This window comes from Mercenaria mercenaria, chromosome 3 (genome assembly GCF_021730395.1).
Source record: "Mercenaria mercenaria strain notata chromosome 3, MADL_Memer_1, whole genome shotgun sequence".
Taxonomy (NCBI): Eukaryota; Metazoa; Mollusca; class Bivalvia; order Venerida; family Veneridae; genus Mercenaria; species Mercenaria mercenaria.
The window spans coordinates 90,385,417-90,410,523 of record NC_069363.1 but is presented as its reverse complement, the minus strand read 5'-3'; the positions used below and the strand labels follow the sequence as shown (position 1 = coordinate 90,410,523).

Sequence of the window (25,107 nt, the reverse complement as noted above, 5' to 3'; positions counted from 1 at the left end):
ATCTATACAAACATAAGGTCGAATTCACAATAAATGTGTCCGTCAGACGTTTAAATGATATCAACAAAGACGAAGACAAGATGCTAGAAGCTGGTACATTTGTATTATCAGACCCGCTACCGCTACATATAGCTCAGTTCAGCTCAACTCAACTCCCCTATTGTAACAGTAAGAACAGACGACCACACGCACCATATGCTGAACTGAAATACTAACAAAATTAAACACAGAACTGAAATGATGAAGATAAAAATCTAAACTTCATTAAGACAATTTTTCTTTAGAAAGCTATACCTAAGTAAAGATTACTCGCAAATCTTTGATGCAACTGACATGTTTTCTTTTTCAACCTCGAAAGATACCGTTTGGAATGAAACAATCATGCTTTACGCGAGGTGACATGATGAGAAAAGTGTTGACAGGGTGCAGTCTATGTCGAAGATATTGCAGGACACACTCTCGCCTATTTCAATGGCAAAGGATTTTTCAAGAGGGTTAAAGGTCCATTACTAAGGGAAAGTGAGTTGACAATTTTTTTCACAGCCAGTGCATAGACTTCTGCAAGACACTAAATAATGAAGATTGGCAGGTCAAAATTTACAGAAGGTCTTTGGAACTCAAAGAAATGTATGTGTATTATGTTGAAATTCCAATGAATCGACAGAATGACCCCCCAGGTCTTTTTAACTTTCTTCATACTTCAAAGAAAAATAATTGTACATATACTGCGATTTATTTCGAATTTCTACATACCAACTTTCATTTTCCAATAAAATGAAATAGTTTCTGTGCTTTTTAAAAGAAATTAAAATGTTCACTTTCCTTAGTATTGGACCTTTAAAGAGGCCATGCTCACTTTAAGGCTACCAAATTATCTACAACTCGACAGGACCAGCAAAATTTGTCCGAGTGATCGGTTGTTCGAGTTATCGAACAATATTCATTCTACAGGGATTTTTCCAGGACCTGACGACGAGTTCGAGAGAAGGGTGGTGTACGAATTATCCCAGTTCGAGTTATCGAAGTTTGACTATAACAGAAAATGATAGCGGCATATATACTGAAGATGGCTTAGAAATGTTAAACTGTAGACAAAGTACATAAAGTCTGATAGGATTAAGAATGTAGAAAGAAAAGGAGTCAAGTCAAGAGTTTGACCTGATTGGCTTCTATGTACTTCTCCGCTATGTGCTGTGCGATATAATGAAAATCTCTTCTCATACAACTGTCGGACTGAAAATAATAATAATAAAAAACACTTAAGTTAAGAAATATACATTTTTGAACGGCGGAATTTTTCAAAGAAAAGCACAATAGGGTTGAGCTTGGAACAACATTTGGAATTTCGAAATACTTCATGCAAAAGCCTTTTGAAAAGGGTTGCGTATATATACATTTTATATGTTTAAAACGATACAACACAATTTATGCTATAAAATATATTAGAATTTCAGTAATTCCAGCGTATGATTATCAAAACGGAAAACTAAACATGCTTAACGGGAACTCGTTGATTAACAATCAGCATTCAAAGTTGATAGATATGCATTTAGGCTGCACTAATCTTGAAACTGTTGAACAGTCATCAACAATTACAAAAAAGGTTACTTTTGAGTACAGTATCTTAACAAATTTGTATAATTTTGTGACTTTTGTTTCCGCCATGGGTGTCTTCTGGCAAAACATTAAAAGGTGATTATGCGTTTCTCCTTTATGAAATTCTACATGTGCAAGAGTAACTTATAATGCTAGATCCTCAAACAAAATTAAGATACAAATCTTTGCTTTAAAATGGGGTTATTCAGTGTTATGTCAGGTGCTCGTTTTCAAAGCGTTTCAGTACAGAAAGTATTATGATTAGAATAACATATAAAAGAAGCAAAAACAATAGCTGGCCTGTTTGAGCCTGTTCATGAGAGATAATGAAACGTGCAACTCCTCTCGACTTGAACCAACTCTATTATTCAGATAAACTGGCTGGATTTAACGTTTTTTTAGACAACAATTAGAACAACACTGAGTCCACGTACGTGGTGCCTTTTTATAGCCGCCGCATGACACTTAAAGACTGATGTTTTGATGGTTGGTAGTTAATAAAATATTTGAGAAGAGCATACATCGCAACCAAGCAAACTGACAAATGACTCGGTTCGACTGAGAGCAGACTCGGTTCGACTGAGTTTGTTCATAACAGGTATAATTAAATAGTCAACATCCCTCTCGCCCCTTAACACCAAACAGGCATTGTTTTTGCTGTGTTACAGAATCAAAGTAGAGCATGTCAAAGGTTAGAGATTATATAGCAAAACACTGATGAAAAATTTTGAAAAAAAAATGTTGAATACAGTAATTATGATACAGGAAATAATTCAGGTGATCAAAAAGAGATACTATGGAGTACAGGAAAGTTTTTGTTGGGTTTACAGTCTCACCAAAAGAATGTAGGTCATGTGACGACTTACTTTTCCAGCTTTTAGTGGAGGAAGACCCAAATTTGTCCCTCTGGGCATTGTTTCAGACATGGGCGGGCACCTTGGTAGGTCTGAAAAGACATTCACATTAAACCAATATACTGGAAGGGTGTGTCAACATATTTGTAATTAACGGAAATCTTCAATACTTATGAATAAGAGCGTTATGCAACGCATTAAAAAATACTTACAGTATAGTTCATGGATATGCTTTCTGCAAACTGGGCAGGAACGGGCCTAATAACCATTTAAATACAGTTCGTCTTTTTAGCAAGTTTTTGAACCGCAAAACTAGCGAAAAGGGACATTACTCGCAAAGGCATACTGAAACCGTAACAAACTGCGCGGTGATCTGCTTTCCAACTCCAGGGCCTATCAAATCATAGAGAATGAAGGGAAAATGGGAAAGTTTCCAACAGATGAATAAAAACAGAATGCTAATTAAAATAGAAAATTTGAGACAATCTGCTTGAATAGTCCAAAATAGACATGACAGCAAAAAAAAAAAAAAAAAAAAAAAAGAGATATACAAAAAAGAGATATACAATAAGCCTGTATAAAGCTGGTAAGCCTTACAGAGACTTTGACATACGGTAACTGTATATCTTATAACACATACTAAGCCTAGCATCATTTCTACTGTGGTCAACGGAACTACAACCTAAACTGGATTGCATTTTGCAATTACTGGAATACAAGATTCTTTCACTGGTTGTAGGTATAGATGGGAATATCTGGCTCCAGGGTAACTGTTCAGACGGTAACGAGGCTCTGCCGAGTTACCACATAAACAGTTACCCGAGAGCCGGATATTCCAATCTGCGCCTACAACCAGTGATCGAATCTTTTTCTTGCATATCATATTCAAGAATTAATGGTAAAAGTTAAATCAAGCGAATGGCTTTCCTTGTAGCACTATTTTCTTACAGAAGCGTATTCAACCAAAGCGAGGAAAGTCAACGTCCGTAACTGATAGGAATGACGTTTCAAAGACAAAGTATGATTTGTTTTATCACTTGCGGCAAAACGTTATATATTTTGATAAAATAACGTTGTTTTTTTTTAATATGAGGAACAAAGATGAACTACCAAGGTACAAAGCTCTGAACAGAGACCACCTGGCTCTAAAGACCACATGTTTTGTTTCCCATTTTAACATTTACAGTGTATTTTAACCTGTGAATAAAGACCACCTCCCAATAAAGACCACATTTTGGTTTTCCCAAGGGTGGTCTTTATAGACAGGTTTGACTGTATTTCATTTTTATTTCGTTTTACTGATAAAACGTCATTTACTGCACGAGAGCAATCTTAACATCTCCAGGTGTAAGATGGAGTTTTCTAGCACCAATGAAAGCACTGGAAATCCCCGTATGCCATTAAGTTTTGTCTTTCTTTCTTCGTACATAAACTTGGTATACGCAGTACTTTAGTTATGCAATTTTAGTTGGCAAGCAATGGAATGCATTTAATTGAAAAATTTTATATTAGATTTTCCATTTATAAAAGATCTCATAGAACTGATTTTACTGAGAAAAAAGTCATTTGGTAATATTAAGCCAATGCTCCGAAGACGTTTCAGATTTTTTTCCTCATCCATTCAAGTAATGTCCTTTATAGGCACTGACTTTCAGATCGCATGACAACAACAAAAAAGAAGGAAAAATGTTGCTATATTTCTTAAGAAGGCTTTGAAACTTAGTGTCTGAGAGATTCTATGTTATGGAAATACATAAGAATTAGTTGCGTTTACTCTTTTTTTTTTCATTCAAAATTTAAAAGCTGCGTTATATCTAAGGAGCGTATTTCTCTGGCATGTTTTTTCTTCTTCTTGATACAGTTTAGAAACAAAACTAATGTTCCAATTTTCATGATATGACCAAATTTCAACTTTAAAGATAGATCATTCTTAGCGAAAATCTGGAGGTCGGTGCCTTTAAAGCCCATTCCTCGTCCACGACATCCTCGTGGATATTAGTTAGCCTTATTTACTCGTGCAGGTATACAAAACTCTCGATTAAAGTTTCAACTTGAGTTAGTCTAAACTTGCCTTTAATTGCGGTGAAAAATCTTGTAAGTTTCCATTAGAAAATATTTTCAGCAATATGTGCTGCCATCGTCCAATACAGAGTCCAATATTCCACAATTTGGTTACCGCAACTCTTTCTGACATTTTGGCGGGTAATGATCATGTTACTCGCACGTAATCCGAGGCGATTTAACTCAATGTAAAAGACAGAGGTGTAACAAATATCGGATCACATGACAGTTTGGCGTACTTGGATACCACACTTGACTTGCCATAGGTGAAAGCAGGCGCGTGGAATACAAACTGTGAAATTAATCTAAACCGTAAAATATTGAATATGCCTTAGACGTTGGAGTAAACATTCAAAATGAGTGCTAGAATGAATGGATATTCGAGTGATCGTGAACGACGTCCGGCATCCGAACAGGTGAGGTCAAGCGCACTACCCCAGAAACTGAAAGTAGAAATTGTCACTGGTTTTCGTGACAAAAAAACTTGAAAAAATAAGTATCAAATTAAATTTTTTGAAAGTGTGATATTATATGTTTGCTGATTATTACTTAAGGAAGGATAAATTCCATTCACTAATATCTTACTATCAAATTGCAATGCTCGATCAGTAGTCTATTGAAAAAAAAACTGTGTTCAGAGATAAATTGTGTAAATTTCAATCAGCGATTACACATTTTGATATTCACATCAAGTAAGGAAGGCCCAATAAAGTAATTTTATCATTACTGTTTAAATGATGCTTAACGTAATAATAACTCAAATAACACAATTTTCTTCTTTATGTGGTTCTCTACATTTTGTTATTACAACCTGTAATCTTGTCCAACTTGAAGAATAAAAGAATGAATGTTACAATAGATCTACATTTTTTTTGACAAATAATAAAAAAGGTTGCACAATCACAAAAATTTTAATATCTTTTATTAGGATGTCATGATCTTAATAAGGTAGTACAGGGTCTAAGAGTAATATGAGACACATTGATAAAATGATGCTATTCACCATAAGGTATTTTTTGTCTATGTAAAAAATATTGTAAAAAATAGATCTTTTTTAGACGCAACCAGCCTGTGGTTATGTTTGAAGCATGTAAAATCTTGAATTGATATGAATCACAGTTTAGCCGGTCATTTTGTATTCTATGAGGCCCGCTTATATTTTATGGAATGGTCCATGGCCATCTCATAGTAGGTGTTTTACACTAATTTCCAGGGAAAGAGGAATGGGGTAAGGCGAGTTATACAAAAAAAAGTATTATCTCAAACAATTGCAGCAGTTGAACAGTGGTGAATATTGATTTAATTTTAAGTAACTGGTTTTACTATTATATAATAAATCTGGTGACAGCCTGAGAAAAAAAATGTAAGTTGTGTTCCTCAAATTGAAATATGATGTTTTTAGTGAGGAAGGTGGTGTGGAATTCTAACAAACTTTTGGGAAAAGTTTTATAATCCATGTAGTGAGGATTTTAGTTTTATTCTGATCATCAGAAAGTGAAACAAAGGTCCAGTTTTAATGTGATTTACTGATAAATAATATCTTGAAAATTTTTTTCAGAGTAATTAATCTTTAATTTTCATGGATTTTAATTTTTGATTGGAATTTGAATGTTCTCCTTATGTAATCAAAAATACATTCATTGCTTGAAATGCAATAAAACCGTGTTATTTTTTTATTCCCTAATAAACCTCAGGCAATTTTAGAAACATAAAACACTGTTAAACATAGACAATAGAGTAAGTCAGGCATACTAAAACTTGATATGGAAAAATACCTGTATTGTTTTTGTGGTGTATTGTATTTTAAGTGTTTCATTCTATAGAGTAAATAGCTAAAAATTGACTAGTCCTAAAGTAAATAGCATTACAGTTCAATAAAAGATTAAACTGTATTTTCATTGCATTTGTATTATGCTAGAAAGAATTGGGTTTAAATATTTGTCTGTAAACATTGAAGGAAATGACAAAAAAAAGATCCTCTATTTGTTTGATCCTCTTAAATATATATATATAATATATCATATTAGATATCATAAAGAAAAAAATGTATTTAGCGTAGTTTTGGCAACCGTAAACCACTTAACACACAAATCAGATAGGAGAGGTTTGTACTAAAACCTATCAAAGTTACTTTTCAAATCTGCGAAAGATTACTTTTTGTAACAATTTTTAATCTCTTGTCGCTGTTGTTTTCGTGGTTTAAAGAGAACTAAATAGTTTTAATATCTAAAGAATGAAAATTGTTTGACATTTTATTATCTCTTAACCCCTATATTGGCAAATTAGAAACTTTCCTTTATTCTTTTGCTTAAAGCTGCCTGTTGACAGTTAGGGTGAAAGTTTTATTATCTTCATTTGCTTATGGTTACACTTTTTGGAGTAAAATGATTTCTGAAATCGAGGAAAAAAAAACAACAATAAAAGAGATGAAAACTGGTATTAAAAATATGTTAAAAGCTCATGCTGAATGCTAATTTTCTTCATAACGACAAAAGTGTATCAAGCATTTTTCAAGTTATGCCTACTGAAACAGTCTTTCGGAACTTTAAAATACATATAATCTGAAAAACTTGTGTGCCAATCCAGAAGTGTATGCCAAAGGACACTTTAACAGAACATTTTTTGCAGAGATCTTATTTGCATAAAAAGTTGTAACATGTTGGTTTAATCTATTTTAAAGCTAAAATGATGAAGACATGACTGTTTAATAAAGTTCCAACATGCGCTATAAAAATGCATTTAGAAAAACTGTCTTATTTAAAAAAAAAAAAAAAAAATCTTGTCAATAAATGACTTTAATCCCTGTTTTTCCTCAGTTCATTTGAGACCATATTATCAGTGCAGGACTTACAGGTAGTTATTTTGTACTTCAGAAATACAGCCATTTACTTTTAATTCTAATTCTATTTACTGTTTTCAAAAGTACATTGAAAACTGATCTTTTCACATTGCTTGAATGTTAATACACACATCTGAACTGTGAAATAAGAAAAGAAAATGTTGGTTTTCTTTATTGTGCATTACAATTTTTTTTTCTGAAACTATTTTGTTAAGATTAAACTGAAATAGTTTATGTATATTTATGTAAGAGTTGACATTGATATGTTATGTATATATAAATAAACTTCAGACTATATACATGTATGTATCATCATAAGAGAAATGACAGTTTTCAGTAGTAGAGGATCTTGACCTTGTCAAAATAATATTCCAAACTAAAGAGTTCATACTACCAGTTTTTAAGATGCTTGGCTGCTTTCCCTCAGCAAAAGAAGCTTCAACCAAAATCCCCAGAAGATCACACAGTTGCCAGATATTTTAATCTGTGCACACGTAAGCACCATAGTTTTAACATTGTTTTGTTTCTACCCTGCCTGTCTTTTAGAACAAATTGTGTAGAAACAGTCACATACCTAAGAGAAAGACATACGGTAATGAACTGTGAAATGATTGAAGCCAAAGTAGATTAAAATATTAGATATTGAATACGTAATACATAAAATACCAATAGTAGATATAGTAAATAACTACGTTATATTAATAACGCACATACGTCTGAGTTCATATAAGAGGCAAGGCTTTAAATGTACATGTATTTAGATGTCTTCAAATGTCTGCTAAAAATGAAAATAAAAAATGAGTGACATTCTTATTGGTACTAGATTTATATGATATAAATACATGTATATACACTTCATGACTCCTTATAGGAATTAGTTACTTCCGGCAGTTTAATGCACATATTAGTCAAAAATGTAAAAAGTTGATTTCTGTTGTCATGCAATAAAACACTTATTTAAATGGCTTGCCATTCAGTAGGCTCTGGGTCCTTTGGACCTCTGACAATAGCTTTGATTATTGACTGGTAAGCCATTCAATAAGCTTATCATTTAGCCTGAAGTCTGAAGGACATCAGAAATCAGTTTTGACATTTTTATTTTTAAATTTTTTTAGTTACAAGGCTTTTGAGTAGTCAAGTGTTGCTGTCCTTCCCAAAACTTTTGTGACATGATTTTACTGTGTAACTAACACTGTAGGTAGCTTTTCTAGATATGTACATGTATTATCAAGGGACATTAATATAAGTTGTTCATCATACTCTGACATAATTTTAAGGAAAGCTGTGGTGAAGAAAAGCTGATACAAAATATTTACGTAAGAGGTCTGTTTGATTCTTTCTGTAACCCCTAGCAACTACACGGAAACTGTCTATACTTGATTAAAATTCTTTAAAGATGTAACAATAATTCCATTAATCATGTGTGGCTTTTACCGCCTGCAAATATTGGTTGGCGAGGCAATATATCAATACTCTTGTTAAAATTCCAATTAAGCATATTACACCTGTGAAATATGGTCAAAAGCGTGTTGTTCTTTCAGTCAATGTTATTGATTTGGGAAATCAAGACTAAAGATAACCATTCGGGTTAAATTGAAAAGCGTGCTAATATGTTGGTCGGTTGATTCTTTGGTTCACGGCCTTTGTAGGTTATTTGGTCGAATGGAACAAACATAGTCACAACATTTGAACAGATGTCCAAAACAGCAAAACATTATAGAAACAGACCTGGGTTTAGCAGGCAACCAAGGGAACGACCTTATCTGGCTGCTTAAGGCATAATGACAAGTGGAAAGTTGAAAAAATAGTTTTGGAAGGTAGCTAACTGACTGCTTAAGACAAGCAGGTGACTGTTACGGCAGGTTCCACAGTGCCGAAATTGTTAGTATGATGGAACAATGTAGAATTTTTGTAAATTGTGCAATTTTCAGCTAAAAAGTAGGCTTTCCTTTTCAGCTTTGAAGAAAATTCAAAGGTTATATTGCTCACTTCCTAAGAAAAATAGTATGTGTGTTATATGATTCTTAATGGATGCCATCCAAGATAATTAAATTAAAATAAGACAATCATCTTTGTTAAAAAGTAAATATTCATACTTGATTTTTACAGATCAACGTTGTTTTTTCAGTTTTGTTTAATTCAGACACAAATCAGACCATATTGGAATAAAACTTTTAAATAAGTAATTAAAGCTTATAAAGTCACTCTTAGAATCAGTTCCTTACTAGGAGTTTGAAAGGAGACAGGCGTTGTTAAGGCGAGTGATCGACCATCCCTGTTTCTAGGACAGAAGCATGCACACCCTATAATAATGAATCATTGCTCCAAGATGAAGTCAGTGTTTTAAACACCTTCAAAATGTCTATCGGAAAATTCCCTTAATCTTATGAATTTCAGCCGTTTAATCAAATACATGTACTTTGAAATATAAGACGTCCTTAAATACCGGACTTCTATTTGGGTTACTGATTAAATATGCTATATCAATTTATGTACCATTGTAAAAAAAGGAACTAGCACGTTAAACTTTGAATAGAGACAAATCAAAATGTGACAGTCGTAAGATTAATGTGTATCTCGGAGATACGATTTTTTTTTGTTTATAATCGTAGTTGCCAAATACATCGGAGGCCATTTCCTTAAGTGTTTGACGTCCTTATGTTTAAATAGCAACCATACGAGTTGTTGACAGTGGTAGTGGTTTTGTTAAAACTTTCACCCGTTTTAAGAAAATATTGACACAAGTTTTACTGAACCTGTTCAGTGTTTTAGATAAAGCTGATAGGGACAGTAGATAGAAATGTTGAAATTTATCTGGTAGAATATATACAAATATGTATGAATTCAAAAAAATGTTGTGTTAAACAGTTTAAGAGCATGCATATTAAATGTTATGCTGTAAAATTTAAATAGCCACTAAATAGTCACCCTTTTATAAGTTCAGTATGTCATTATATACAAATTTTGCTTACATATATATAATCTATCTGAGTTTGATTATAAAGGTTTATTTTTCTGTTTGTTCCATTTTTGTACCTGTTTTACACATTTTTATGACACTTGGCATGAATATAGCTCATACTATATCTAAAATGTCTGCCAAATTTCAAACAAATGCACACATTATAAAAAATCTACAATAATTTGATAACTTGAAGCTTTTAGACCAGAACCTTTAAGAACGTAAAGTAGTCTGAAATCTCTGGCATCAGTTGGTTGGTTATGAGTTGTATTGAGTAGTTTTAAAATTGACCAATGGCATGGTTATAACATGAGACAGGTCTCAAAACTCAAGGTTATAACCTCTGAGTCAGTCCTAGATGTTAGACAAAATAGCCTCTTTAGTGTCCCCATGCAGAGTAATGATGGAAACATTCTCTTGTACGACCAAATTCTAGGCTAATGTCATGTTTATAAAAATTGTGAAAATCTTAAAGAAATGCTTATTATTTTATGAAAGTAAAATGATATGAGTATTAATTATAGGCCTACAGAAATTGTACCGTCCGATCACTTTCATTGGAGATAAGCATGTAATGGTACTGTTTAAACTGAAATGTTTTTTCAGTATTGTTCCTTGTATGTTTCAAATTTTCAATTGAAATCTTAACTTATTTCACATTTCTCTCAGATCTGAAGGGTTTATTCAATATTCGTACTCTGGTGATACAGTTTTCAGATAGCGCTTGATCTTGACGGAACTTTAAGTCATTTTGTATTTATATATTGAAAGAAAGTTCAATTTATTTTAAATTAAAGTATAATTGCTTGAGGTTGTTAGAATGATTTTTCAAATTTTCAACAATCCCAGGGACTGGTAAATGCAATTTAATCACTCTTCATTGATTTGATTTCATATATTACATAAAATATCTTTTCTTATGGGGGATACAATGTAGTTTTTGTGGAGGTAATTTGAGAAAAAAAACATTTGAGCCATGCCATGGGAAAACCAACATAGTGGGTATGCGACCAGCATGGATCCAGACCAGCCTGCGCATCCGCGCAGTCTGGTCAGGATCCATGCTGTTCGCTAACAGTTTCTCCAATTCCAATAGGCTTTAAAAGCGAACAGCATGGAGCCTGACCAGACTGCGCGGATGCGCAGGCTGGTCTGAATCCATGCTGGTCGCAAACCCACTATGTTGGTTTTCTCATGGCACGGCTCATTTATTTTCATGTGTCAAAACTTTAAATAATTTGTTAACTTTCACTTTTTAAAATTTGTTTATTGCAATAATGTGTTACCAACTGCATTTGATGTCTTTTTAATTGGATTCAGTTGTTCTATTTTTTTTTTCAATATACTGACAAAAGTCAGACGGCGTCAAAATAACTTACTGGTAGCTGCTTAGTGCTCATGTATAAGTCTGTAAACCGGCTTCATATACATACCCTTGTGACCATGGATACAATCAGAAATGAGGTGTCAACAGTTGACCTAAAATAAATTATGTAACTGCATTAAAAGACTATTTTTGAATTGGTTTCAATGATAGTTTTTCAGTATTTGTCAAAAGTATGTTTTCGTAGTGAATATATTTGTGTTAATATTTTGTATTAAACATATTTTTCAGATGTCGGACCTTCATGTTTACTTGGTTCCACCAGAAATTTGGAGAGAAAAATACCATAATGCATTAAACCAAAACATTAACGAAACAGTTTCCATAGGTTTTATCAGGTAAGACCTGTCTGCATTTATTAAATAGTGCCCATAGATTTTATCAGAGAAGACTATAAGAAAATTATGGGTTTTATTAGGTAAGGTTTTATATATTAATGGAACAATACCTGTAGGTTTTATCAAGTAAGACCATTATACACTAATGAAACAATGTCCATGGGTTTTACATGGTAAAACCATTAAACATTAATGGAACAAAATTGTGGTTTAATCAGGCAAGACCATTATACTTTAATGAAACAATATCTGTGCATGTTGTCAGATAAAACCATTAAGCACTTAAGAATCAGTAGTCCACACTCATAGGCAAGACCACTGTAATACATTAAGGAAACAGTAGACCATAGGTTTTTATCAGACAAGACCTTTATACATCATGAAACAGTAGACCATAGGTTTTTATCAGGCACGACCATTATACATTATGAAACAGTAGACCATAGGTTTTTATCAGGCACGACCATTATACATTATGAAACAGTAGACCATAGGTTTTTATCAGGCAAGACCATTATACATGATGAAACAGTAGACCATAGGTTTTTATCAGGCAGGACCATTATACATGATGAAACAGTAGACCATAGGTTTTCATCAGGCAAGACCATTGTAAATCATAAAACAGTAGACCATAGGTTTTTATCAGACAAGGCCATTGTATATCATGAAACAGTAGACCATAGGTTTTTATCAGGCAAGACCATTATACATCATGAAACAACAGACCATAGGTTTTTATCAGACAAGACCATTATACATCATGAAACAATAGACCATAGGTTTTTATCAGGCAAGGCCATTGTACATCATGAAACAGTAGACCATAGGTTTTTATCCGGCAAGGCCATTATATAGAGGATATAACATGAGTCACAGTCTTTTTCATATTGAATTTATCAAACGAGTTGAATAAAATAATAAAATGCTCGGCAGAGCCTTGCATTTTATCAATTTTATTCAACTAGTTTATTAAACTCAAAGTGGAAAGACACAAATGTAGTATTCTTTTTATCACATGTAAGCTTTTCCTGTTGAAACATCAAAATTTCTTCTTTCTTTACCTATTTTAGACCAAATAAATTCAGCCAATGTCTTCTATAGCTAAACGACGTCAACGACAAAGCTTTATTACACTAGTGTATTTTCATATTTATGTAATGGCTCAGATTTGAAGATTGAATACTGCTTAAGCCGGTGCTAGGGGGCTTGGGCAGTGTTGCATTTTCCTTTACTGCTCATGAACAGACTCAATCAAACCAAGTCTGCAATTTTCACTGTTTGCCTTGTTCTCGGTGCTTTCGAGGGATCTACTTTCAGATTTTATTTATTACTCTCATACAACTTCAAATTAGAGGTTAATACACGACATAGACGGCCTGTAAAAATGAATAATGGCCCGAGAGCTTTAGTAGTATTAGTCCTTTAGCCCTAGGGCCATTATGAATTCCGGGCCGATTATCACCTTCTGGCCCGACTGGCGTGTATTAATGTTTTTTATACATATGTTTGGTTGCATTACTCAAGGGGAGTAATTACAGCTCCTGATGCTAGTTTTCAGTGGCTAAATAGTTTAAGGGTACTTCTGTGTAGTCGTACCCAGTAGCAATATAGGGTCAATATGAGGAAAATATAAGTGAGTGCACATCTTGCACATTTAGACAAATAGAAGACTTTTTTGACGATAAGGAGCTCAGTAAATTCGTATTTATGTACCTATCAAACTCATCAAATCGTTCCCCATTCTAAAAATGTGGAACAACACATAATTTGAGCCTAATCTGAGCCATTCAATGAAAAAAACTGCAATTTTCTTAGCAGTAGATCTATGTTTATGAAAAGCAGTCATAAAATTTTCACTGAGAAGAAACCTGCAACTTCCTCGAAATTTTGACATTATGTGGTGCGAATCATGCTGTTTTACACCACATACCCGAACACTGATGAAACTCAGAATTCTAGCTACAATGTAAATATTTGCATGTCCTGTTTTATTACTAAAAACCAAGCATTATAATTCTGCGATAAACAACAGTTTAACGTGTAGACCAGTGACAGACCATTATGACGTCCAATAACGACCATATGACGTTTAATGTAGCCATTGGTTTCACACGCACGTGTATACCGGGCAGATTATGATTATGAGTTTTCGGCCTGGGCCGATAAGTGATAATCAGTGCTGTAGTAGATTTTTAAACTTTCCCTTTTTTTCCTTTTTAAACTTTTACTACATTGAAAACAAGAAAGACACTTTTAAATCCAATTTATTTTTCACTGTAATTTTAACATCTATCAACTAATTGTTATATCGAATTTCATGTCAGCACTGAGACATTACATTCTCTTTATATATCAATTTTTCCCGCCAAATCTATAAGTCATGAATATCATGGAAAAATCATAAATTACATGATTCGGAGTAATATAAAAGTGAATTAATTCCCGCCAAATTCTATGGAACAAATTACATATTTACATAATCAGCTAATTACATAATGTAAGGAGCATAACATATTTAGACCGGTTTTATTTTTGTATAAAAAGCAAACATCGTGTAATTCACGACACTCCGGCCGACAAAAAATTAAATCAGTATTCTTCAATAAATGATCGTACACTCTACGAACAAAAACTTTTCAAAGCAAGAAAGAGTATGTGTTACATATAATATACAAAAGATAGATCTACTATCTCCAGGTTTTTAGTAAAACATGTCTTTGACAAAGAATAACAAAAAGTAACATATTTTGTTTTTGCAAATTTGAGGAAAATCAAAATCAGTTTGTCAACACATTATATCTTAATTTCTCATTGTATAACAATGGTAATCGTCCTCATATACAACACTAGAGAACACAGGTTCATCTCCTCTAAATGAGGTGTAGCGATATCCTGTCCTGGACCATATCTCAACTTCCGTGCGCAGCGTGCGTGTTTCTAATTCTTGTCCATGATCGTCATCAGAAATCTCAACTATCTCAATATCTACATCGTCACTTTCCATACTTAAATCATCAACTCCTCTAATCTTATCACCTAAACTTTCCACGTCATCAGATATATCAGAAAATTGTTCACTGGAGGATATATCGCCATTTTCTTCACTTTTATTTTTACTTTCATCACTATCTGCACTAGAGACATCATCAACAATTAAAACATAATTTTCACATGACAAATTTTCTTCATTGATTTCACAGAACTCGTCACTGTTTTCACTACTCATCTTTTCTGCAATACACATACAATCTTCACTCAGAGCACTTTCACTATTCACCTTTTCTTCACTATGCACGCAATCTTCCACGTCATCAGATATATCAGAAAATTGTTCACTGGAGGATATATCGCCATTTTCTTCAATGTGAGAATTTTCTTTCTCAGTTTCATCTTCATTTGAACTACAAACAATTTCTTCTTGATCAAAGGGTATCTCATCGTCATCAATTATGCTTTGCATACTAGTTTCAAAATCCACAATCATCACTTTTCTCTCTGAATTATTATTTCCATCATCAGAAATAATCACTTTTCTCTCTGAATTATTATTTTCATCATCAGAATTTAAAGTATCTTGTAATTCTTCTTCTGTTATGTCTTTTAATGCAGTTAAATCGTTATCACTTTCATCAACAACGAGATCATCACTGCTTATATCCTCCACATCACTGTAAGGCTTCGCAACATTGATTTTAATATGTCTTTGAAACAAATCCCCTTCATCGGTACCATCTTTGTCAATGTTTTTCTTTGCGAAGAGTCCAATATCTCCAGTTCGTTTTGACAGATAACAGTTATTTCGTGCACTTTCTTTGTCCATTCCATGAATTCTTATTAGGTGTTGTTTCAAGTAATCCCTCCTTATACTTTTTTCCGCTACAACCTTCTATAGGGCATTGGAAGCTCCCTAAAGAATTATGGTGTTTTTCCATAACATGTCGTACCAAGTTTCTCTTCTGCTTATAATCTTTGTTGCAAAAGTCACAAGCGTGTCTCTTAAAATCCATATTCATTATTATCCTGTTATTATAGTTATAATATTATTTCACAATTAAATTTAATTCTAATAGTTTTGTCTTCACTACCGGCAATCGAGAACCTACATGAATGAATATATATTCAATTATGTCGCACATGGTGAGTCGCACGGAAAGCACGGGATTTTTGCGGCATGTATTTACTACCGCTGTATTGCTCCAAATTACACCTAAATCTTAAATCTTTGCTCCAAATTATTCGCGCCTAAAAACCACGTGATAATTCAGTGTTGATTCGTTCACAAATTATTCGTACTGTATTTTCATTTATAATTTAATGGTTTATGCACGCGTATGCGGATTTCCAACCACAACACAAATCGATTGTTTTAAACATCTATTGACAGTTTATCATTGAAGCAGTTTTTCAAACGTTGTTTCGCGTGTTTTGCGGCTTTTCTCTCAGTGCGTATACTAGTTTCTTCTTTTTCTATTGGTTTTATAGACTTAGTGTCTGGGATAAGGAGTTTTGAAGTTTCAATCGGGTATAATAAACTTAAAGGTCTTTTAAGCAACTTTTTTGATGCAGTTTTTACTTCTGCCGAACGAACAAATCCATCAGAGCTTACTGATAGTTTGATGACTTTTCCTAGTCTCCAACTACCTCTAGTTGTGTTATCTTTGATTAGTACTACATCACCTACTCTTGGATTGAACGTTACTTTGGGCTTTCCCTGCTTCAGATTTGTTTGTGTTCTTTCCCTTAGACTACACAAATATTCTTCTTTCCAAATTTTCCAGAAGGTATCCAAAAGTTTTTGTCCGCTTTTCCATATTGCTAACAACTTATCAGCTGAGCTCTCTATTACTTTAAAATCCGGGTCCTCAGAAGATATTTCACACTCGGGAATCCCAATATTTGGGTTCAAACACGTGAAGTGAGAAGGTGTCAGCGTGATATTAGAATTTATATCTTCGCCAACATACACTAATGGACGACAGTTTACAATTGCTTCAACTTCTTTTATTACAGTAATAAGTTGATCGCTGCTTAGAAGCTTTCTTCCGATAGATTTGCGTAGAGATCGTTTTGTTATTCCAACTAGTCTCTCATAGAAACCACCCATCCAGGGTGCGATTTCCACAATAAACCTCCAACTAATACCCTCACTTGAACAATAGTTCTGCACATCCTCACTTTTCAAAACTGAGCTCCATACAAACTCAATTGTATGTTTAGCCAATTTGAAATGTAAAGCATTATCACTGATGACTTCGCGTGGTTTTCCTCTGCAAGCTATGAATCTCCGAAAACTGTTTAAGAATGCCTCTGTTGACATATTTTTTACCATTTCAAGGTGAACTGCACGTGTCACCATGCACGTGTATAGACACACCCATACTTTTTCCGTGGTTTGATTGTCCTTTATATATAATGGTCCAAGATAGTCCAATCCAATATGACTGAATGGTGTGGATTCGGTAACTCTTGAACGAGGTAAAGGAGCCATAGGAGGCATTTTGTACGCCCTCCTTCAACTCGACGACACACTAAACACTGACGAAGAACTTTCCGCACTGTAGCCCTTCCACTAGGGATCCAATAACGATGTCTAAGTTGACTTAGAGTTTGAGAGACACCTGAATGAAACAAACGTTTATGTTCTCTTTCTACGATTAACACTGTGAAAGAGTCATCGCGTGGTAGTAGTAACGGATTTCTTGCAGACTCCGTTAAACTGGCATTCTCTAAACGGCCTTTACATCTTAAAAGACCATTCTTATCGATGAACACACCAAGTTGCAATTGCAGATTGCATTTTTTCTTTCCGATGAGGGCTTCATACACTTCAGAAAAATTCGTATGTTGCACGTGTTTAATCCACATATCTTCAGCTTCTTGAATTTCTTTTGAAGTGAGACTTTGTGAACTGTATTTTTCTTTTTTCATTTTACCTATGAATCTTCTCACATATGCTGTGACACGTAACAATTTCGTCACTGAAGAATATTTCATTGGATTTATCCCAAATGGGACAGATGTTGGAAAATAGTCGTTAATTGCTCCAAACGCTGAAAAACTCAAATTTTCACTGATGTTGTTTTCTTTCTCATCGTTTTCGATGGTCTTTGGTTTGTTAGTCTCATCATCTTCAGTATTAGACAACTGGTCTAATACTGGCCATTTGGAAATGTCATGCAAAAGCCACTCGGGACCATGCCACCATGAATAACTTTTCACAAGATCTTCTGTTGAACAACCTCGACTGGCTATATCAGCAGGATTGTCATTAGACTTCACATAATGGAAGATGATATTCTTGTGTTCCTTTATTTCTTTGACCTATTTTTAACAAACACTGGAAGCTGTTTTGTTGACATAATCCATTTTAATGCACACTGAGAATCTGTGAACAGATGAACTTCATCAATTTGCATTTTCATTTGATCTTGTACAAAGGTTAAACATCGTACTCCTATCAGTACAGCCATTAGTTCAAGTCGTGGAATACTAATGTTAGTAGTTGGAGCAAGTCGAGCCTTTGAAAACATCAGTTCTATGTGTTGCTCCAAGTCACCTTTTTGCATCATATACACAATTGTGGCATATGCTTTGGTAGAAGCATCACAGAAACACAAAAGAATATTCCTGTTATCACCTCCACTTACAATACATCGTGGTATTTCATGTCCACTGATTTTGCTAAGATCTCTTTGTATTTCGTGCCACATAATGAGATCTTGACCGTCAACATTTTGGTCCCATCCAATCTTTTTCTTCCACAGAGTTTGAATGATTAGTTTTCCTCTAAGCGTAACAGGTGCAAATATACCTAGAGGGTCAAACACAGATGCAATTTTGCTCAGAATAAAACGTTTTGTAACACTTTGAGCACTTGATAAATGCACTTTTTGTATCGCCAATGTATCTGTTTCTCTGTTCCATTCGAGACCTAACACTTTCATCACATTTTCTTTAGCTCTGTCTTCATCTGAAAAAGTTTCTTCCAGTTCTCTATTATTAGATGCCCACTCACGAAGGTTCATGCTTGCATCTTCGAAAATTCCTTTGGACATAGTATACAAATCTTTCGCAGCTTCAATGGTGTCTGTTCCCGTTACAACATTGTCCATATAAATATCCTGTTTCAGTTGTTTAGCGACATCATTGTTGTAACTGTCCAAGTGATAATCAATTGTTGCTCCTAATAAGAATGGGCTTGACACAACTCCAAAGGGCACGCGACAGAAGCGGTAAACTTGTATTTGATTTTGTGTTACTTCTGGGTTTTCTAAATCCTTTAGCCATAAGAATCGCGTGACATCTCTTTGATCTTTCTGTAAGCTGATTTGGAGGAAAGCTTTTTCTATGTCTGACACAATACCGATCGTATGTACTCGAAATCTTAAAAGAATTCCACACAGATCGTTTAGCAGCACGGGTCCTCTGTAGAGACAGTCGTTCAAACTGCTATTCTCAATCTTTGTTTTTGCTGATGCGTCATACACTATTCTCAACTTTGTTGTTGACTTGCCAGGTTTGATCACTGCATGATGAGGTAAATAATGGGTCAGGCCATTCTTTTTAGAGGTCGGAACTTTTTCTATGATTCCCTTTTCAAGTTGATCTTGTATAACAGAATCATACTTCTGCAACACATCTGGTTTATCTTTGAACCTCGATACTAATGACTTTAATCGTCCAAAGGCAAGAGGACGATTTTCCGGAACTTCTTGACGGTCGATTTTCCAAGGCCATGTAACATGGTATCTATTACCCTTGAACACAAGGTTTTCCTTGAAGTCTTCCATCGCTTGATCATCTTCAGATCTTACGTTGGTGGTATCTTTTAATCCTATTGTTTCTATGTTCCAAAAGTCCTCGATGTCAGGTGTTTTTGGAACACATTTGTCAACGTTCGTAAACACTTGCGTCTTTGTAATGTTATTGCCATATGATAATATTAACAAGTTTGTATCACTCACATTATCATCTATCTCATTTGTTCTTCCAGAAAGAATCCAACCTAGTTTTGACGACAAGAGATAAAGTCCTGGCTGAATCTCTATTTTATGTCCTAATACTATATCCAGGTAATAATCATTTCCCAACAATAATTCAATTGAGTCTGTGTATTCTTCAGTAGGTATATCGTCCGCTAGACTAAGGTTCTTTATCAACGACCTGAAGTTGTCTCTATCCGATATACGTACTGGTTTCCTTTGAATGCTTCCTGTAATTGTTGGAACTATATTTGCTGTTATTGTGTAATCGTGTCCATCCTTCAACCGAACATTTAACTTTGTAGACATTGTCTTTATCACCTTCGATTTGTCGCTACCAAACGTAACCAGACGAATCTCTTGTTCATTTGTCCTCTTTAGATTCAGGGATGTTGCCAGTCGCTCTGTAATGTACGTTCTTTGCGATCCGGAATCTAAAAGAATTCTTACATTTTCTTTATTAAGACCTTCTGTGTCCCAAATTTCAGTGCGCGATGTTTGCATCATCACTATTTCATTGGATGATAATAATGCACTTTCATTACAAACACCACCATCTGTTGAATTAATGGGAATTTCTCTTGTTTCTACACTTTCTTCAGACGCGCATGCTCCTTCTTCTAATAAATTAACACTTTCATGAATAGGTGCCTTTCTAAATTTCACTGGGCACAAACTTCTGTGATGTACATCTGATTTATTGCAATGGACACACATTCGTTTGCTTTTACAGTCAGGAGACATGTGTCCTTCTTTTAAGCATTTGTAGCAACATCCCTTGATTTTTGCTTTTCTTTCGTCGATTGTCTTGTACCGTGGACATTCGTCGCTCAATGATTCTTACTACAGAATCTACAGGTTTTCTTCTGATGTTGTTGGGGAGAAGTAGATTCTTTCTTTTCATATGCAGTCAAAGCTCCAGCAGTGGTATTTGCTGTTTGGGGTCCCTTGATGCCTTTAAAGGTATTTGTTGATTTCTGAAATTGTGGTCTCACTCTTCGACTAGGTATAAAATTAGCGTTGACTGGTTTGGGTTTGTCCGACTTTTCTTTTGACACAATATACTGTCGGAGCAATTCACAAAGCTTAGTTAATGTCCACTTGTTGTCTGAGCCTTTCTGTATTTCAAGATGCATAAGAACTTCACTTGGCAGTTTGCTCCGAATGATTGACACGAAAACTTGTTGCTCCAAATTCTCATGCATAACCACCAAACTTCTCAAGTGTTTTTGTATTTTGTCGTAGAAAAGTCGCAAACTTTCAGTCGTATCCCTAGGGGACGCAACATTCACCAGTCCCTTATAATGCAAATCTATAATGTCTTGCTGATCTCCAAATCTTTCCTTGAGAATTTGGATAGCAATGTTGTAGTTTTCATTCGACATAACCAATCCAGCGATAGCACTTCGGGCTTCACCATAGAGCTTTCCCTTTAGATAGTTGAACTTGTCAACTGATGACAGCTTGTCGTTTTCATGTACAGCACTGGAGAATGAGTCCCAGAATTCAGTCCATTTGAGTTTATCTCCGTTAAAGGAAATCATGTCTAACTTAGGTAACTTGACTGTATTCTCACTTTTAACTTTCAGGCTATGCTGTTTGTCAAAGAAGCTCTGTTGCATTTTCATTTGCACTTCTGCTCGTTCTTGTTGTTGTTCGAAGAACGCTGTTTGTAATTTCATCTGAACTTCACACATTTTTTTCACAGCTGAACCCTCTTCGTCTGACACATCCTTAACGATATCCTCTTTTATCTTCCGTTTTAGATCGGTCTGTTTATGTTCCAGTTTATAGACCATACTCCAAGCCCTGTCAAGCAATATCGAATCATTTTCTAGCAATGTTTGAATGAATTCACTATCGGAATCACCAATAACGCTAGCAACTTTTTCTGACTGAACATTAAGCTTATCGATATAATTATTAATCTTAAGTCTAGTTTCATTCACAGTATGTTCAAATTCTTTGCACTCCTCTGGATTCATGCTCTCTATTTCCGTGTCTAACAACATATTTCCAGTTTGTAACTCTTTCTCAATATAATTGAAATAACGTGTGCGCACGCCTTTCAAATATGATAATTCACCCATTTTGACTTTACAATTATAATTTCAATGTTAACACAATTTCACCCCCTTTTTTTTTTCAATATATTTGGTTTCACTATATATATAAATTTACCTTGAATTTATTCCACATTTTGACTTTATTACTTTTATCACTTGTTATGAGAGACACTATACACTAAATGCCTCGTCACTTTAATTTCTGCTTTTATTTTCACACAAATTTCAGGACACCAAACACATAACTCCTTCTTGTATGAATCGAGAATCTGTTTAAGTCAACTGCAAGATTTTATTTTTTCATCTTACAGAGAACTTTCTTTAAAGAATTTTTATCGAACAGCAATTTTTGACTCGATTCCCGGGTTCCGGCGCCAATTTCAATGTAGTAGATTTTTAAACTTTCCCTTTTTTTTCCTTTTTAAACTTTTACTACATTGAAAACAAGAAAGACACTTTTAAATCCAATTTATTTTTCACTGTAATTTTAACATCTATCAACTAATTGTTATATCGAATTTCATGTCAGCACTGAGACATTACATTCTCTTTATATATCAATTTTTCCCGCCAAATCTATAAGTCATGAATATCATGGAAAAATCATAAATTACATGATTCGGAGTAATATAAAAGTGAATTAATTCCCGCCAAATTCTATGGAGCAAATTACATATTTACATAATCAGCTAATTACATAATGTAAGGAGCATAACATATTTAGACCGGTTTTATTTTTGTATAAAAAGCAAACATCGTGTAATTCACAACAAGTGTGTGAAAGCAATAATCTGCTGAAAACATATTCATTTTTGTTACTATATATAGTAACATATGTATTAACCTTTAGCCTGCTGGCAGCAAGAGATTCTGCCTTTGCGACCAGTGCAGACCAAGATCAGACTGCACGTCCATGCAGGCTGATCATGGTCTGCACTGTTCGCTATTCAGTCAGTAAATTTTTATTAAGCACCCCTTCAAATAATAAATGGCATTGTCCAAATTGAATAATGGACCAGTCCATTTTAGAAATTTAGCAGGCTAAAGGTTAATATGTGATAAACATTATGAAATAGTAGTCCATAGGTTTTTATCAGGCAAGACCATTATACATTATGAAATAGTAGTCCATAGGTTTTTATCAGACCATTGTACATTATGAAATAGTAGTCCATAGGTTTTTATCAGGCAAGACCATTATACATTATGAAATAGTAGTGCATAGGGTTTTATCAGGCAAGACTATTATACATTATGAAATAGTAGTCCATAGGTTTTTATCAGGCAAGACCATTATACATTATGAAATAGCATGCAGTCCATAGGTTTTTATCAGGCAAGACCATTATACATTATGAAATAGCAGCCCATAGGTTTTTATCAGACAAGACCATTATACATTATGAAATAACAGTCCATAGGTTTTTATCAGACAAGACCATTATACATTATGAAATAGTAGTCCATAGGTTTTTATCAGGCAAGACCATTATACAGTATGAAATAGCAGTCCATAGGTTTTTATCAGACAAGACCATTATATATTATGAAGTAGCAGTCCATAGGTTTTTATCAAGCATGACCACAGTACACAAGGAAATGGTAGTCCATAGGTTTTTATCAGGCAAGACTATAGTACATTTACATTAATGAAACAGTAGTCCATAGGTTTGTGTCAGGGAACACCATTATACATTAATGAAACAGTAGCGCAGAGGTTTTTATCAGGCAAGACCATAATTCGTTATTGAAACAGTCGTCCATAAGTTTTTATTAGGCAAGACCATTGTACTTTAATGAAACAGTAGTCCATATAGGTTTTTATCAGGCAAGACCATAATACATCAGAGATTTTAGTTCCTTTTTCTGTATATCTGATAAAAAATAAAAAACTACTATGTAAGGTGAGGTACTTCTGATTAATGCAAGCCTTGTATATTGCACCCTCGTACCACTTTCTGTTTACTCTGCATGGGGACACTAAAGAGGCTATTAAACAGCATATTTTATTTTATCATTTACTTATTGACTATTAAAATCATAGTTTATCCTCAGACTTATGACCTTAAGCTCTATTGTCAGGTATATGCAATAGTCAGATTATATTGTAATGTAAATGCGTTCAATCTCCATACCTTATAACGGAGTCTTCCATCTCCGATAACCCTATAATCAGATCGATTTAAAGATTTACTAGTTTGGTATAGATGGATTTGGTCACTTTTAACGTTAACTAGGCAATAGTCATTATAAAGGGATATTTTCACTTTTATTAGGTACTTAGACATGCCATACTTGTTTGTAGCTCTTGGATAGTTTCGGTTAATGGATTTAGAGGGGACTTGAACAATTTTGTTTTTATTTATTCTTTTGATTGAAAAGTCAGGTGTGACCTGATAATAAGGCTTTATTTTGATTTTGATGGATTTGAACCCTTTTACCATCAGTACAAGTATAGTAACCCTGGAACGTTTAAAAGTTTGAATAGAGCTGTTATTTTTAAGAATTAGTTTAATGTAAGACAGGTTGAGCAACATCTAGGTAGCCCAATGGTAGAGTCTCCGTTTTAAGTTGGGGGAGACTGCCCCGTGGCTCGGTCATACCAAAAACATGAAAAATGATACTGGTACTGCCCTTGTTTGTCTCTCAGTATTTAAAGGGTTGAACCAGGAGGTAAAATATAAAAATAAGCACAGGTTAGTATCAGTAACTGGATACCTTATTGGTTGTGAAGAGCATTGCAACTGACATGTTGTCTGTTGATCATATGCAACAACATTAACTACAGCTTCCCTTTACCTTTATCCAAAATTTTTTTAACATACTTTCAAAAAAACATTTTTTTCGCATTTCATTTTGCTACATATTAATCATTGAAGTTTTTTTCTTGGGAGAAGAATGAAAAGGACAAGTTTTGTATCTTGAAACAAGACTTCCACCAATGTCTTTATTCTGTCAGTTTGTTGGTACAAAAGATTTAACGAAATCACACACAATCTGATTTTACTTACATTGGAAATCA

At 34.1% G+C, this 25,107-nt stretch overlaps 1 protein-coding gene across 13 annotated transcripts in view; it reads left to right on the top strand.

The window, feature by feature from the left end:
• The first annotated feature begins 4,675 nt into the window (after window positions 1–4,675).
• The window catches only part of LOC123524094 (spermatogenesis-associated protein 1-like), an 87,142-nt gene continuing 66,710 nt past the window's right edge, over window positions 4,676–25,107 (top strand). For 4 of the 13 annotated variants that reach the window (XM_045302014.2, XM_045302011.2, XM_045302006.2 and 1 more), the window contains exons 1-2: window positions 4,723–4,927; window positions 11,928–12,034. In XM_045302014.2, coding sequence (XP_045157949.1) covers window positions 4,868–4,927; window positions 11,928–12,034 — 167 coding nt within the window. In that variant the 5' untranslated portion in view covers window positions 4,723–4,867. Of the gene's footprint in view, window positions 4,928–11,927; window positions 12,035–25,107 lie in introns of all 13 variants that reach the window. The other 9 variants (XM_045302003.2, XM_045302001.2, XM_045302008.2 and 6 more) reach the window with 6 other exon arrangements.